Source organism: Amblyomma mixtum, chromosome 4, assembly GCF_055824585.1.
Source record: "Amblyomma mixtum isolate Tamu chromosome 4, ASM5582458v1, whole genome shotgun sequence".
In the NCBI taxonomy this organism is placed as follows: Eukaryota; Metazoa; Arthropoda; class Arachnida; order Ixodida; family Ixodidae; genus Amblyomma; species Amblyomma mixtum.
The window spans coordinates 10,079,564-10,097,411 of NC_143015.1; the positions used below are offsets into that span (position 1 = coordinate 10,079,564).

Genomic DNA, 17,848 nt, shown 5'->3' on the forward strand with positions numbered 1-17,848 from the left:
GAGGGAGAGAGAAAAGAGAGCGAGGAGTCGATTTTTTTTGTTTGTTTCTTGTTGAAAACCATTGGTCCCGAAAACGTTATACCCAGTTGCCTTTCTTGGACGAAAATGCATTAATTCGTTTTTGTTGCTGCTTAAAACTCTCGAAAAAACGTTTCTAGACCTTTAGTGGGAGCACTGCCTTTTTGCTTGTGTTTCTATGTCTTGCCTCTATGATCTGGAAACGTTTGATAAATGCTGTACTGGGACTGGGACATTCCATCTTTTTTTGGAGTTTGTGAGGAGGTTTTGTGTTTGTTGGGATTGGACTCAACTTCGAATACTCTCGAGAACCAATAAAGGTTTTCGCGCACCATGCTCCCTGTCCCTCTCCCGCCGGCCGCAGCTCTGGTGCTTAATATAATAGACAGAGATTTGCGCGGCTGCCGTCGTCTTTTCCATTGTTTTCGCATTTTTCTTTATTAAAATCACTACAACGAAGCACCTCAGCACTACATCTCGGCAAATCAGCTTGAAACCGTAGGCCTTTACACTCGGACGTGTTTTAAAATTGTTCGAAGTTTTACTTTCACTGAAGCAGGGTGCTCCCGGGTCAACTCGCTTCAGTTGCAATGTCTTCTGCAGCCGCGATCCACTGTGAACTGCCATTTATGGCAGTGCCCTCCCCATACGTCGACACTTCTTCGACAAGGGCGGCTTTTGTATTGTTGAACAATTCCGCGTAGTCCGTGCTATGAAGCCTCGTGGACAGGTCCAGCGTCTCACGCGTGTCCAGTCTCCGGCGCCAGAGTACCAGGCCCCACTGACTGCGACGGCCGACGCTCAGTCCGTAGGCGAAGTACTCGTGCGTGAATAAGCAGCTGCCCTGAAAGATGCAGTCGGTCTTCGCAGTGTCCCACTCGTATCGCTCGTGTATGTCCACGTGGCCGATGCCGTGGACGAGTGCCAGGTCACCCGTTATGTAGGCGTCATCCTGCACAGAAGGCGGAGGGCAAACAAAACTGTAGGGCACGTGGTGCGTTGTGAGACTGAGTGCTGAGGAGCAGGACGAAGGAACAAAGCATATAATGTGAATAATGAAGACGCCAGCTTTATACTATAAATCAACAGTACTATGTCAGAACTTCAATAAGCTGGGCTAGATGGTTATTCATAGCTGGTAGTAAGACAGCGCAAAAAACGACAACCACAGGAGAGGACAAGACTCAAGAGAACGGTACGCTCTAAGACAGCGCAAAAAACGATAATCACAGGTGAGGACAAGACTCAAAAGAGCGCTAAGAGCGTTCTTTTGTGCCTTGTCCTCCCCTGTGATTGTCGTTTTTTGCGCTGTTTCTTCCGTGTCTTGTTCTCCCCTGTGGTTATCGTTTTCTGCGCTGTCTTACTACCAAGTACTATGGTAGAGAGAGGGTGTGGTAGATGGTCTTTGGCGATCACAAAATGAACAAGGGAGGGGAAAACTTCCGGTTGCTTGAGCCAACGTTTCGACAAGGGGACTTGTCTTCGTCTGGGCAAAGCGTTCATCATTGGCAGGGATTAAATAGGGCCTTTGCTCCGAGGAGGGAGGCCTATGTCAGAGCTTGAGTGCTACTTTTAAGGAAGACGTCTTGCATTTTTGTGGGTAAAGAAACATCACGATGCCCTCAAATATCCAGGAACCGGAGGCCATAAAATACGACGAACAATTCCATTCGTTTTACTCTTACTTCGATCCCAGTCGAAATAGTGCAGCAAGTCTTTCCTTTAGCGGCGATCTGACACTACAGAATGCTTCCTCAGCAGTGCAGAATCAGTTCCAGCGAACAGGAGCAAACACTGCACTTGTTCTTTTAAGGCGAAAGCCTTACTAGTCCTATTACGAGAAAAGGCGGCGTCGTAGTGAAACCAAGCATCGCCTTTAGTGATGATCTGACTTCATTCACTCCCTGCATTATCCCTTTATTAACGGTGTGGTTCGGGTGTCCAGCGAGATATGTGAGAAAGTTACTGCGTCGTTTCTTATCCTCAAAACCAATTTTTACTCTAAAGAATACCTCATGGTCGGCGCTGAGACAGCTCCAGCGAACAGGAGAAAACACTCCCTTTGTTCTTTTCAGTCGAAAGCCTTACTAACTCCGTTAGGAGCCATTTGCAAGGATTGCCAGCACGCCGGCGCCACAACGTCGGTCCGATTGTCTCTGGCGCCATTAGAGCATTTCAAAGTTGAGTGCTCAGCATCAAATACGCGTATACCCCCAAACAGCGCGAATTTGGACACAGGCAAGGAAAAGATTCATTCATAAGCGACGAGCTATGCGTGTACCTGCACTCGTCCAATTAGATGGATTTCGCAGCGCCCCTGAAGAGTTTTCGGGGAAAGAGCTCTTCTGGTTTGCGGTGCTTCTAGGTTTGCCATAGCTCCTCCGGACACAGCGACGACGCGCATGCCATGAATTGGCGGCTGAGGCTGCTCTCTAATACGGCTTGCGGGGATGCCGCTGCAAATGAATGTTAACGATAACTTCAATGTGCGTAAAAGAAGGCCAAAAGTGTGCGTGCCGTACACTCGTGTGGCGAGGGATGAACGAGGCGGCCCTGAGGAGGTCGCGCATCACGTCGAAGGTCATGATGATCGTGCGCCCTGAGCAGTATGTGAAGAAGATGTCGCCCGGAAACGATTCGTAGGTTTCGAAGAACACGCTCCTCGGGTCCCGGATCGTTTCCGAGTTCCACCAGACGTTGCAATGCAGCGACCGTGGTTGCAGTGGCACGTCCTTCTTGAGGTATTCCTGCAGCTGGGAAACGCATTTACGGCCAACAAATGTTACGCCACACACTGCCATGTTTGTTAAACTCATTTGAAACTACTCAATAATAACTTACCTCTCCTTTTATTGGGTTCATTGTGGATCCCTTTTTTTCTTTTTTTGTTTTCTTTGCTTTTTGTAGTATGGACTGACGCCATGAACGATAAAGTGATTATCTTTGCTTGTTAGTAACTTATTATTTATACTTGTGAATTTCAAAGCTGTTTTATTTGTATCATTTAATACCATACGCTTTATGGAATTTAATTCCCTGCAGCATTCTATCGTTGATTCTTTTTTGCCCGTATGCATTTCTGTTATAGAATGTTCACTAATGCTTTTTTTTCGTTTATCTATTATTGTTTCTTTTTGTTCGCTTTATGGTGCATAGTGCCATTTCTGTAGGGGGTACAGACCCCGTCAGGCCAAATTCGTTTGGCTTTTTGTCTGCACTTCCGTCATCTGTATATATATAGATGCAAATAAACTTGAATTAAATTGTTTTTTTTTTCTTGACGGGGGGGGGGGGATGGGAAGGAAATGGCGCAGTATATAACGTTCACGCACTCTGGCGAAGAGTGCAAAAAATATATCCGCGTTTTTAGATTATTCTCGCGTTTTTGTGATAAACCGCACTTACGAAATCGAAAGAACACACCGGCAGCAAACCTTGTACTGCACGTTCTTGTCGTTTTAATGAAACAGCACCGGCGACGATGCCACGTGCACAGCGGCGCTCAGATCATAACCAGCGGCGCTCAGGTCATAACCAGCGGCGGATGTAAGACCAGTTCCAAGATGCAGGAGCTATTAAAGCAGCGCTAAAGATAGACCACTTTGGCGAAGGAGGCCGTCTCAACATGGTCTTTTGGGCACCCCAGCAAGCAGCACTCGCACGGCGCACTCGTCAGGAATACTCGCTAATGTGCACCCATAAACAGGATGCGGCGGGCCCAGCGAAATTAAAGGAGTCATTAGTGTCGGCGCATCAGGCTCCCAGCCGGCATCATCGCATCGGGGCAGGCGACAATGTTACGAGGGCAGCAAAGGCGTCGGTGCTAGCTAATGCTTCATCACGCGCGACCACCTAAAATAAAAGGACGAAGTATCGCCGTAATCGACAGCAGTAGCTGTAAAGAAGACCTGAACGCTTCTGAACTTCTGCTAAACCATACTGCTGGTAGAGAAACGTGCGTCTGATTTCAGAGTTTGTGGTGTACGAGGTGCCTTTTGAGAGACAGGCAGCGTATAAATTAATGCCGACGCGGCAAAATGGGCGTGGCGGGCAAGGTAGCGGCTGCAATTCTCCTAGCAGAACGATGAGGAGGAGGCTTGCGGCGTTGACAGGTAAGGCATGAGCGCACGTATCTGAGTATGAAGGCGTACATGCCACGCCACTAATATCGTAGCCGGAGTCGTGCGTAGGTCTTGAACACTCCGACATGACGCACTCCGGGTCAGCGTGAAACTGGGCGCAGACCTCCGAGCGCAGGTGACTGGAATGACCAGCAACCTCTTGCGGCCACCTGAGCTTTAGTTGCGGCGATAAAGTAGGCTATCCGGAACTGAGAAATGGAAAGCATGGCTGCGAAGAGCACGCGGAGGAGAAGCAGCCGTAGTGTTGGCGAGGAAGTCAAGAAGGGAAGAGTTCCATGTACGATACACGACGAGGATATCGTATTCCTGTAGGCGAAGGGCCCACTTCGCGAGGCGACCGGATGGGTCTTTCAGAGAGGAAAGCCAGCACAGCGCATGGTGGTCGGTCACGACTTCAGACGGGTGGCCTTAGAGGTAAGGGCGGTACTTGGTAAGGGCCCTAACCATCGCCAGACACTCTTTTTCAGTGACCGAGTAATTGGATTCAGCCTGTTAATGTTAATCATGCGGTTGGCATAGGCAACGACATATTCGAAGAAATCAGATTTGCGTTGTGCGAGTACGGCACCGAGGCCTACCCCTATGACGTCAGCATGAATCTCGGTAAATGCGGTCGGGTCGAAATGGCGCAGTATCGGCGGGGAGGTGAGCATAAAGCGCAAGGAATCGAAGGCGTCGTCACACATTTGGGACCACTGGGAAAGATCGGAACTGCGGGCAGAAGTTGTATCAAAGGTACAGCAACTGAGGCAAAGTTGCATATAAACCTACGGAAGTAGAAGCACAGACCTAGGAAACTGCGCAGTTCTTTGATAGGAGTAGGTCGAGGGAAGGCAGTCACAGCAGGGAGTTTAACCGGGTCCGGACGGACGCCATCCTTGGAAACAATGTGGCAAAAAATGGTAAGTTGGCGGGTGGCAAAAATGGCACTTCTTTAAGTTGAGCTGGAGGCAGGTCTAAACGTGCTTCAGGCGGTAGAGGTGAGTGTCAAAGTCAGGTGGAAGAACGATGATGTCACCGAGGTAACAGAGGCAGGTCTTCCACTTTAGCCCACGCTGAATGGTATCCATCATCCTCTCAAATGTGGCGGGAGCTTTACAAAGGCCGAAAGGCACCACAGTAAATTCGTATAGGCCGTCAGATGATACAAAAGCTGTCTTGGGGCGATCGGCCTCTCTCATGGGTACCTGCCAGTAACCGGAACGTAAGTCTAAAGAGGAAAATATCTGGACACCTTGCATCAGTCTAGGGCGTCATCCGTCTGTGGCAGGGGATGGGCGTCCTTGCGCGTAGTCTTGTTAAGGCGGTGGTAGTCTACACAGATACGGATGGAGCCATCTTTCTTTTTGACAAGCACAACTGGCGGAGCCCAAGGTCTGCTCGAAGACTGAATGACTCCGCTCTTGAGCATTTGGTGGACTTGATCTTCAAGTACTTGGCGCTCGATTGCCGACACACGATAGGGGCGCTGCTGTAGAGGAGCGTGGGCACCTGTGTCGGTGCGATGTGTGACAGTCGACGTTTGGCCCAATGAGCTGTGATGACAGTCGAAGGAGGCGCGGCACTGGTGGAGCAAGTGGAGAAGCTGCGTGCGCGGCGGCGGAGGAAGATCTGCGTCGATGGAGCGGAGAAATAGTTGTGTAGAGGAAGGAGTGGGTGTAGAAGATTGTGGGCTGAGCGCAGTGAGATTGATGTGCGATGCATCGGCAGTCTCCTCACGGGTTAGAATAGACGCAATAGGTTGGACGCTTCCGACAGATTCGCCACAGCGAAAAGCACTAGGGCAGCAAAACGGTTTCCAGCCCCACAGTACGGATAGGACAGCAGAAATAGTCAATGCGGCGTAAGGCAGGGGAAGACACTTGTGGTGGAGAAAAGTATGGGCTGGCGTGTAAGGACAGTGTCATCACGGAGAGGGTCACAAGTGAGGCGCACAAGGATGGAAGAGCATGGAGGCTGGTCGATGTTTTCGACGACGAGGGCTTTAATATATGGCTTTAATATATGGCTTTAATACATGGCTTTAATACATGGCGAACTCTGGAATCAAGCACGGAAGCTCCAGGCGAAGAACATTTTGAAGAGTAATTGCCCAAAAGGTCGTCGTACCACAAAATCGAGCGCGATAACTGGTGGTAAAGGTAGGCACCTCCACTAGAGCTTGTAAGAACCGGCCTTACTTGACCGAAATATTTGAAACCTTAAAAAGATTGTTTTTTCATAGTTCACCCCCGCATTATGCTTCCAATAAAACGTTAAGTTCCAGTTTCAAGCAGTTAAAATGCCATCGGGACGCAAATATAATCAAGCATGGCAACTAAGGGTAAGAACCTTTCGAAGAGTAACTCCTTAAAAGGCCGTCGTACCTCTGAATCGAGCACGGCAAGTGAGGTACAGGGACAAGAAGCAAGCACAGTGACACATTGGGCAAAACACATGGAAGAGTAACTGCCGAAAAGGCGGTCGTACCACCATATCGAGCGCGATAATGATGATGACGGACGTTTGTATGTGCAGAAAAGACCAGTGAAACCAGAATCAAGCACGGCGACTTGAGGCGAAGAACGTTTCGAAGTGTAACTGCTTATAAATTCGTCGTGCCTAAGAGCTTGGCTCGGCAAGTAAGGGCAACGGACAGGGATCAGGAACGTGGACTCAAGGCAAAGAATGTTTCGAAAAGTAACTTCCCAAATGGCCGCCGTAAATCAGAATCGACCACAGCAAATGAGGGTGAAGAAAGCTTCGTGCGTAAGTGTTCAGACGACCGTTACAAATCAGAATCAAGCACGGAGAGTCAGTGCGAAGAATGTTGAGAAGAGTAACTGACCAAAACGCTGCCTTACCTCAGAATTCAGCATAGCAAGCGAGAGGGAGTGACGTGAATTATGCACGGCGATTCAGGGCATTACCAGAGCGGGAATTTATCAAAGCGCCGTCGTACCTCGGAATCGATCACGGCAAGTGAGGGTAAAGGACGTTTTGGTGTGTAAATGCTCAAAGACCATTGTAAATTACAGTAAAGTACAGCGACTGGTCAAAGAACATTGCGAAGAGTTACATCCCGTAACACCTCGTACCTAAAAATCGAACTCGGCAGTCGAGGGCCAAGAATGTCTTGACGTGTAAACGGACAAAAATCCACCGCAAATCCGCCTCATGCACGGCGACTCAGAAGAACGTTGCGAAGAGTTTACAGCCCAAAAGGCCACCATATTCAGAATCGAGCACGGGAACCTAGGGTCAAGGACGTTTCGATGTGTAAGTGCGCAAAAGATCATTGTAAATCACAATGAAGCACGATGACTCAGGTTCATGGGCGTTTCGTAAGGTTACTGCTTAAAAGGTCATCGTTGCTCAGTATCAAGAATGCTGGGGGAAGGTAAGGAAAGTTTCAAAAGGTAAGTGCCCAAGAGACGATTTACGTCTGCGTGAGCAAGGGTGCGTCAGGGTGCAGAACGCTTTGAACAGCGCCAAAAGGCATTCGTGCCAGTGAACTCAGGATGGTGGGTGGTGACGAAGAAAGTTTCAGTGAGTAACAGTACTAATATAGTGGTATCTCGGAATTGAGCTTGGTAGCTGGGCGCGAAAATTTTTTGAAGATTACTGCGCTAAAAAAAGGGGTACCTCAGTAATTGAAAACTTGAGGGAGAAGAATGTAGCGAGTCTTGACTGTCCTAAAAGCGTCAGAAATTCTGAATCGAGCACGAGGGCTGAAGTCAAAGGCTCTTCTCTAGGCGCAACTGAACAGTCGTTTAGATCCAGTGGTGACAAAGAACACTAAGACAAGAACATTCCTGACGCCGAACTGGCGACCGACCTCCTACACTACAGGTACGGCTAATGTGCGAGAACTTCCAAGCTTTTGAACAAGCTGGCGCGCAACGCGAACCAACCAGAGAACCTGGGGTGATTACGCCAGTTCTGCGTTGGTTTCCATCCAGTCTGTGTTGTGCTAATATCTAGGCATTATGAGCCTAGATATGCTGGAGGGTGCGAGTATGGCAAAGGGGAAGTTTAGTTGCCAACCAGAGCGCAGTTGAGTATCCTCATTGTGCACATTTGCTAACGGAATCGCAGATAGTTGTAGCCGCGTGGTAGAAGGAAAGGTGCAGATGTTTATTGTTCACTATTCAGTGAGTTTTTTGATCGCTAAGCATTTATAGTAAATACGCTCATCTGCGCAATGCTTAGTATTCTTTTATCATTTACAGTAATGTTACCATTTCTGGCGTATGTGTTGTGTTGTCTGAGCGGTGTATTGTGTGTTGTAGCTTGTTTTTGTTTTGTTGGGCATCATGCTCTCAGTTCTTGCGATTTTTTCTGGCTACTATCCGGCAGCAGCTTCTCCTTTGGTGTAATCATGTAAAAAAAAAAAAGGCGCTGTACGTTCCTGTGTATAGCGGCGCTTGCAGTGACTATTCAGTTGTTAGCTAGGCTCGCGTTGTCCCCTAGTTACGTTCGCTTTCTACGCTGACTTGTACTGTCGATGAAGACCCACACGAGAGAACGACATTGGAAGGAGTGAAAGAAGGAAGAAAAAAAAGCGGCGCTGCACAAGAGGGCTTATGATCCAACGTGCATTAACATTCCACACAACACGGTCGTCTCTTGCATTTCGCCTTTATCACCGCCAACACCGCAGAAGATGCGATAGCTATGCTTCTTGAAGGTAGGCGCCACTCCTTCAGTTTTTGCTGAATATGTTCACGCCATGCATGCTTCGAACTTTGTCCAAAAGCCGCCGATGGAGAGCGGGATGAGCTTTCCAGAGCAGACAAAAGTGACGCGGAGCACGGGAAGGAGGGTTGACTCAAGGCCCGTACATATTTATTTATTCGATACTGTCAATCCCATCAGGGATCGTAACAGGGAGGGCATTCAAAGTACAGAGGCACACACAAAAAAAAATAGCAATGGTAATTAATCAAAGTACATAAAAAATATGACACGAGATTATACATTAGAAGATACGAATAACAAATAAACCAGAATGAGGAGCATGTGAGATGATTTTGGCGGACAATAATACCACAAGTGAAAACACAACGGAAGGAATAACTTGGTAATGACATATATGAACTCAATAAATACTAAGATATAAGTAGTTGATTTTCCACACGTGTGCTAAAGGAATTCAATGATGGACTACTAACAATGGATGTGTTCAAGGTGTTCCATTCGCGTATAGCACGAGGGAAGTATGAATATTTGAAAGTGTCAGTACGGAATGAAAACTCGTTTAGAGTGTGTATGTGTTTATTACGTGTTTGTCGCGTTTGTGATTGTGATATGTATCTTGAAGTGGCGACTTTTAATTGATTGTGTACGAGTTGGTACATGGTTTTAAGGCGCGCTAGTTTTGCTCTGTTTTGAAGGGTTAGTAGTCCTGCGTGTTTGATTAGTTCTGTTGGTGAGTCTGTCAACCTGTGTCTATTAAATATACATCTGACCGCCTTCCTCTGCACTGCTTCTATTTGTTTAGTGAGCTTGTTAGTGAAAGGAAACCAAACAACATTAGCATACTCTAGAATTGGTCTGACATATGTGTTATACGCAAGAAGCTTTGTTTCTGATGGTGCTAGTTTGAGGCGTCTGTTAATGAAAAATAACTGTTTTAAGGCGGTTGATGTGACATTGTTAACATGAGAATCCCTATATCAATGCGGCCCCGACTATGACGTATACAGGAACCGGTGAGTATATGGGCAAGCATGTGGTTGCACCGACGGCCACGAATTAGGGGCTCAAATACCTGCAAACGAGCTCCCAACTGCACACCTCAACCACTCCATTCAGCAGAATGTCTCTACACCATTTAGCAAGCACTCGCGGCATACTTGAGCTGGGACACATGAAGCGGCCTACACTGATGTCCTGTTCGGCTCAAGCGCCGCCCACAGCCGCTGTCGCTCATTTATTTATTTATGATCATACCCACAGTGCCATTGTCTGGCATTACAGTCGGGGGGGGGGGGGGGGGGGGGGTTGAAGAAAAAGTAGACAAATGCCACCGCGTGCAGGTGGTTACAAATAAAAAGATAACAATGAGATAGAAAGAACACGGAGTTATTATACATAAAAAATGTCACAGCATGGAAGAAAATGAATCATTTGATATGGGCACTACTTCCTCAGGCAGCTTGTTCCATTCCGAAACCGTTGCCACCGAGCGCTACTTTGCTTGGTGTCCCTCAACTGAACTTCGCGCCAAAAGAGACGAAACAGCCGTGTTATCGAAAAGAATGCCTGCTATACTCGAGCAGCGATAAAGCATGCCTGCGCATGCCGGCGCCGCCGGGTGACGAATGGCACTGTTCCCTGACTGCCCTGGTTGTCGATAGCGAATAGTCTGTTTCGCATGGAGTCTGCAGCGGACGTCGCTTCGGAACTGGCCCGTGCTCTCATCATTTCTTTACAATGGACCGCATCTTGTAGTAAAGTGCACATGTGGTAAATTTCCGCGACGCTTCCCTCGTACGAGCTAGCGGACGCCAGGCGAGCGCCATTGGGCAGCAGTAGCAAAGCGGCTTGTATCGCAGTTGCCACTTCTACCAGCAACTCGGTATTGATCAACAATCCTCAGAAACAATGGCTTCACAGATACCATAAGTGGTAAGAAATTCCTGTTTCTCTTTATATGTACACTAAGTCCCCACCCGCCCTGCCACCTGTAGTTGACCGCACAGTTCGCTCACCATTGTCAGCGCTAACGCATGCAGCTCTCATCTCTCTCTTATCACCCCACGTACGTATAAGTGCGATTTAGGCGTCCGCTGATCCAGGGAGCTAGTTATGCGCACTTCCTTTCCCTAAAATCATCGGAGTGTAAAAACATTGTCAACGCCAGTTCCAATGAACACAATGAACTCCGACGGCCTATGGATTCAGCGCCGCGTTTCTGGCACAACGTTGTCAATGCCTGCAGCCCACATTTCTCTCTCATCATCCCACGTACCTATAAGCGCGATTCAGGCGTCCACTAACCCAGGAAGCCAGTTATGCGGACTTCCTTTCCTTAAAATGGCACAACGTTGTCAATGCCAACGCACGCAGCGCACATCTGTCACTACCGCCACGTAGCTTATAGTACGATTGAGGAGTCCACTGTTCCGAGAGGGCGGTTATGCGCCTTTCCTTTGCTTTCCAAGCTCCCGCTCCGTTGGTTTGCAGCTTAAAGCGCGACTAAGGTGTTCACTGCTGGTTACAACGGACAACGGCGACGGCAACGGCGATGGCGACGCCGCGAAACGCAGAAGCGGGCGCCAAGAGCTGGGCTCAAAAGAAGAGGAAGCAAGGAAAGCCTTATGAACAATGCAAAGGGAGAAAGCAGCTGACGACTACCAGGTAACAGCAGATCTCTCAAAGGACGGAGGGGAGATTGTGCTAGAAAAACTAGCCGGCCTGCGTCTAGGTGGCTTTGCCTGTGTACGCAATGCCTTATGACCTCGAGCGTATCAAAAATTTGGAAGAACGCTAACATTATCTTAATCCATCCGAAAGGAGACGTGAAGGAGTTGAAAAAAAAAATTCTCTGCCTCTCCCGTAACCGAGAGTAGAGTAAGCATGAAATGTTTACGGACATTCAGGCTCCATTGCTCGGCTTAAGGCGGCATTGAAATGCAGGACGATGCAGAAGCGTACGCGGACACTACGAGACGCAGGCCTGATAAGAATGTATATGCAGCGCGTTCGAAACTGCCTAAAGTGCGCAGAGGCGAAAGCGTTTTCCGCTCCACTTTGCCTATGTGACACTGGTGACGTCACCATTAGATTACGTCACACATAAGTGATGACGAAGTAATGACAAATTACTAATTAATGGCTAATTACTGGTTAATTACTAAATACTAATAAACTGCTAATTAATGACGCTTAAGCTTCGCCTTTAGGAGTGGAACGCGATAGCGTGTTACAGCGCTCCCAGGCAGTCCACGGAACGCCACCACCCGTTCGGTGCGATGCCTTGCACTTTGAACGCGACGCTTTTGGCGGAAAGTGAGTGAGTGAAAAACTTTATTAAGCTCTAATTTGCTTTTCTTCCGCGGCTTTCAGATGGCTTCGGCCATCTACGTGTACAAAGGTCGGTTGCCATTAGTCCAGGGCTCCGCTGGAAGCTGCTGTCACTTGTGCTCGCCGAATCAGACCTTCTTGGTCGACTCGGCGATCGCTGGAGAGCACTCCTTCCCATTGCTCCGCACTCGGAAATTACGCAGTAATTCTCTGTCATTTCGGTGGACACGCGAACAACACCGTACAGGAAGGGAGGAACGCCATCACCCGTTCGGCGCGATGCCTTGCCCTTTGAACGCAAGGCTTTTTGAGGAAAGGAAATGGAGCAGTAATTCTCTGTATCTCGGTGGGCACCCGAACCGCACCGTACAGGAAGGGAGGAACGCCACCAGCCGTTCGGGGCGAAGCTACCGGCGCTTGTATGCCGGTCCTGTAGGAGGGCTTAGATTGCTTTGTTAAATCTCGCACGGTGCCCGGATGCTCTCGTTTAAGCTCCAGGATGTGTGGAATTCAGTGCCCGGATGAGTGGAATTCAGTGCCCGGATGTTGGCTCTCGGTCTCGGTGTGACGTCACCACATTGCAGACAACGGGAGCTAAAAGCATTTCATGCTTAAAACAGACCAATCAGCATACTGTCCGTTTCCTACAAGATATTTAGTAAAGTCATCGCAAATAGAATCAGGACAACCTCAGATTTCAATCAACCAAATAAGGCAGGCTTTCAGAAGGATACTCGGTAATTGACCATATTCACACTATTCACACTATCAATCAGGTGATAAAGAAATTCGCCGAACAGCCAATCCCTTTACAAAGCGTGCATTGATTACGAGAACGCATTTGACAAAGTGGAAACCTCTGCAGTCACGCAAGCGCAGAATCAGAGTGTAGAACAGTCTTATATCAAAATACTGGATATCATAACGACTGCGCAGGGAACCATAGTCTTCTCATGAATTCAGCCATAAAACTTCATTTTCCATTAAGGAAGGGTGTCAGGCAGGGAGACACGGTTTCGTAAATGCCATTCACCGCCTGTTTACACGACGTGTTCCGGACCCTGAAATGGGAACAGCTGAGGATAAGAGTTAATGGAGAGTAGCTAAGTAATATGCGATTCTGTGATGACATTGCCTAGCTAAGTCACTCAGAACATGAACTGCAAAGCATGACCAACGAGTTGGGTGGAGCAGAACGGTAGGTCTTAAAATTAACGTGCAGAAGACAAAAATAATGTTCAACAATCTCGCAGGGGAACAGCAGTTCACAACTGGTTACGTGGTGCTGGAGGTAGTAAGAGAATAAGTCTACTTTGGGCAGGTAGTGGCCGCTTATCCGGATCATGAGAGGGATCATGAACGTGTGCGCCCCTTTATGCGCCCTTTTTTGCCTTTGAAGCTGCCGCGCTCTATCGGTTTCCTAGCTTTCGCTTCAAAAACCCAGTGGTGGCAGTGGTGAAAAATTCAGGAGGCACTTTGGCTCTCTAAAGTGCTGCAAAGCGAAAGCGTGTCCTCGCACACTGTTTATTGTTTTTCATATTTGCTTTTTAAAGTTTATTTTTCTATATTTTTGTATTTTTCGTTTTTCTATTTTAGGTATTTTTTCTCTTTCCTCATTTTTTATTTCTTTTATTTTATTTATGAAACCCATGCATTCACTAGATGCGCCTTTATTCATGCTCAAACTCTGAGCCTTCGTGGCGGAGTGGTAGCATCTCCACTTCAAATGCCAAGGGCCCTGGTTCTATTCGGAGCCTAGACACTTTTTATAAGTAGTGACGCCGAAATGTCGACACACTTGCTAAAATTCTTTGCTCACGACAGTATTAGGTACTAAAGGCTTTCGCCTTAAAAACTTTTGTAGCGAAAGCTACATTAGCCACGTAATTGCGATTTCGCTGTGTCGGTGCTCCGAGGAGGCACAGAGACAGACCTTGAGCCATTGCCTAGCAACCGCCGTAGCTGGCGGACGCCGCACGATCTCCGCGCCATCTGGCATGACGTAACACTGCGCGCTTCGCCGCGGAACCGCCGCTGCCGTTTGGAATGACGTCACACCTCTTGCCTCGTCGTTGCGCTCTCTTTCGCAACGTATATGCTTGCATAGCCGAGCTAAGCCACTGCTAATTTTGATTCACTGGAAGGCCTAAAAGTATTGCCGACGATTATGTTACTTAATGCGCAATTTGCGCGCAGCTCGTCAGCTGCTTCAGCTTTTAGATAAATTGAGGCAAAGAATTCGACGGCGGTGACGCTAAGGTTCTGCTTCGGCGGCTCGCACCTGGGTGAGACACCGCGTTTGAGCGCGGAGTGATCGGACGCGTGGTGCATCGGCTCCATCGATTTTCGGCCCGAACCGCGGCAATTTGATGTAACACCTACGAAATCTGCCCGACTGCTACCGTCAAGTCAGCAGGATCCTGGAGACACCGATCTGACCCAGGTACTCCGAATTTCGGCAATTTCGAGTAACCCTCCGCATCACCACGTAGCGGTCGAGCTAAGCCTAACGGCTCCGGCTGTCCCACCGCTGGCTGCGGAGATGCCCGCCTGGCAAACTCTCAAAATGGCTCTGCCTGAATAACGCTCATTATGTCGTGGTCGCCTCTCCCTGTAAGCCAGCCAGAAGACAGCCCATCCACCATTTCGGCGCAGCAAGTTGCCTTTTTTGAAGTCGTTGAGAGCCGGCGCCACCGCCCGCATAATGCACGAGGAGCGGCCATGCCCAAGACGCCTCTCAACAATTCAGCCCGGGGAGAGGCTCGCGCACCATTTTCTAAAGCGTCACCGAAGACCTTCCCATTTACACGCAACCTCCGCCATGCTGACTAGATGAATACAGAGGACGCTCTGAGTAGTGATCATTGTATGACCAACACAGCCATTTGCATGCCTCCTCTGAAACGCCCAGTGTCCCGGAATGGGCGACTGTCCGCACCTCTCTACCTATCGTAGACCCCCTCCAGTCGGGATACGCTGGATTCTGGCGGTGACGGCGCTGGGCCTAGGCTCTGGCAGCTCGTTTAGCTCGTTCAGCAGCTCAACGTGTACTGTGCGATGTCAGTGTACGTTAAAGAACCCCAGGTGGACGAAATTTCTGGAGCCCTTCACTACGGCGTCTCTCATAGCCCGAGTCGCTTTTGGACGTTAGACCCCATAAACCAAACCGAACCATCACCTCAAACCACGGATCTCGATAGGAAAACAAGGGGACATATCGTAATTCTACCCTTCCAAAAAACATGCACCCCTTTCACACACCACCAGAAGGAAAGCCCGCGCGGCAAATATGCACAATAAACTTAAAGACAAGTCAGTGCTGTATGTCGACGCTGCCGAGCACAGGCACAAAAAGGCACATGTTGTGGCTATAGCTGACTACAAAGGAGAATGCATACCAGCTGCGACCATACAAGCGAAAAGTCCGGAAGAAGCAGAAAAAGCAGTAATAGCATACGCCATGTGCATAAAAGTTTCGCAGAAAAAGACCATAATAAGCGACTCAAAATCTGCAATAACTTCACAAAAATTGACTGTGGTTTCACCAATGGCCATACCGAGTGGAATAGCGGAAGGAATGGCGCGGCAATCGCAGCGGCGGTGGCAGCTCTTAAGTCACTCGCGTAGCGGAGGAATCGGCGGAGACCCCAGCGCCACAGCTGTGCGCCGTGTGACGTCACTTTTCCTGGAGAATTCACTGCTGGCGCAGCGGCGACGGCACCTCTGAGTCACCCGCGCAGCTGAGGAGTCGGCGGCGGCTCCGCGCTGCTCTGACGTAACACGCTGCTCGCGCATGCGCAGGCGGGGCTCTCCAGGGCTCCGCGAGATCAATCATACCTAGCGTAGTGTTGCTTCCGCAACAAAAGGCAGACCACGTAGGGATCGTTAACGTGTACTGACAGCGCGCAGCACACGGGTGCCTCTGCGTTTCACCTCCATTGAAACACGGCTGCCGCAGCTGGGTTCGAACCAGGGTACTCCGGCTGAATAGCCGAGCGCGCCAACCAAAGTCTCACATTTTTCAACGCTCCTCTGTCGGCACGAGACAGGGATGTGGCTCAGCAGAGCCAGTGGGCATGTCCGCGCACTTTCCTTTTCATCAGTCCTTCAGTCACAACAGCAACAAGAGCCTGCGCCGATTGCTGTTGAGTCTGCTCGCAACCCGCGAGATGACACTATCCTCTCCACCGGTCTCTTAACGTGACACAAAACACATTCCTTTCCGTAGCTTGCTACTGCTGCTGCGATATGCGCCGCCTGAGGAGCGGCTAATCTACAACTGCGGCGGCCTGTAGAGGAGAGCGAGTGGGAAAAGTAATGTGTGTATGTGGCAAACTGAACACAGGTGGTCGAAATTTTTCTGGAGACCTCCACTACGCTAGCTGTTTATATCTTTCTTCTTTCACTCCACCTTCTTCCCTTCCCTTACAGCGCGGTTGAGGTGTCCATCGAGATATGTGAGACAGATAATGCGACTTCCTTTACTCAAAAACCAGTTATTAATATTATTATTATTAGCAGAATTGCACAGATACGATCTCGCTCTTAATATAGTGAAACAGCAATGCCTTAAAAGCTGTCGCAAGTTTCGCGTTACACAGTGGTGACCATTCAGAAAGCTTGTGATGACGATTTGCTTTCAAGTGACGTTGCTAGTTTCATACCACTCAGAATGGCGCTTTGCAGCAACGTCATGCGTGATGATGCGGCAGTCTGGCTAATCAGCTTGGTGCGGTGATACAAGAACATAGACGTCACCACATCGGAACCGGGAATGGTACGCTTACCAGCTTTCGCTGTAAAGTCACCCCTGACGCGCACAAAATCGGCTTAACGTGAAACTCTACCTGAAACGGCTGGATGAGGACGTCGTCGTCCATCTTGATCACGTGCTGGACCCCCGGGCAGTTTTCGGCCGCCCATCGCAGTGCGACCACAAACTTGGTCGACATGACGGCGAAGGTGTCCTCGAAGGGAAAGACCACCACGTCTCCCGTCGTGTCCACCTCCAGGTCCAGCCAGACGTCCACATTCCTCTCCGCTGAACGTCGTCCAGTGAAGAACACCGCGGTCCAATTGAAGCGCTGCGCAGAAGCCTCCTCCATCAGCGTGTCCCTGAACACGGCGCGGCGGCTACGACTCGCCGGGGCGGTGTACACGAGCAACAGAACACTTAGGGGCCGACGACAGCGCTCGATCACTGCCCAGCCACCTCGAGACGTGAGGCGAGGCTCGAGGGAGCGCTCGACCATTCGACCGTCGACCTCCTCGTGGGCCCAGTCCATCTGCCGCGCGGTCTCACGGGGCCCTGCAGGCGCCGCCACTATCTGCGGATCCCACATGTACCACAACACAAATACATAAGCGCACACGCTGGCCGCGATGAGCGTCGCAAGAAGCACCTTCAGACGATCAACTGCGATACCAGGTGTAGACAAAGCCAGTGGGTTGAACGAAGACAAGCGCTGCTTCATGATAACGGGAATACGACGAGGGTACTGTCCACAGAATGCGATGTCGCTGCGGTATTACGGTCTTCGTCTTCCTTTTTCTTCGCTGCCGCTGCTGTTCGATTACATTTTAATGAAATAAAATATGCGCACGGAACGATTCGACGAGCAGAGAAGAGAAGAATAAGCAACAAACTGGCACTGACTAGCAACCAAAGATTCTTTCAT

The 17,848-nt window shown here is 49.3% G+C and overlaps 1 protein-coding gene across 1 annotated transcript; it reads right to left on the reverse strand.

Moving 5' to 3' along the window:
* Positions 1–462: 462 nt before the first annotated feature.
* On the reverse strand, positions 463–17,644 carry LOC149345665 (beta-1,3-galactosyltransferase 9-like). Its single transcript, XM_089541174.1, has 3 exons — positions 17,018–17,644; positions 2,541–2,771; positions 463–970 (listed from the first exon to the last, which is right to left on the reverse strand). The coding sequence occupies exons 1-3, from the start codon at positions 17,642–17,644 to the stop codon at positions 590–592; spliced, it is 1,239 nt and encodes a 412-aa protein (XP_089397300.1). The 3' UTR covers positions 463–589.
* Positions 17,645–17,848: the final 204 nt, after the last annotated feature.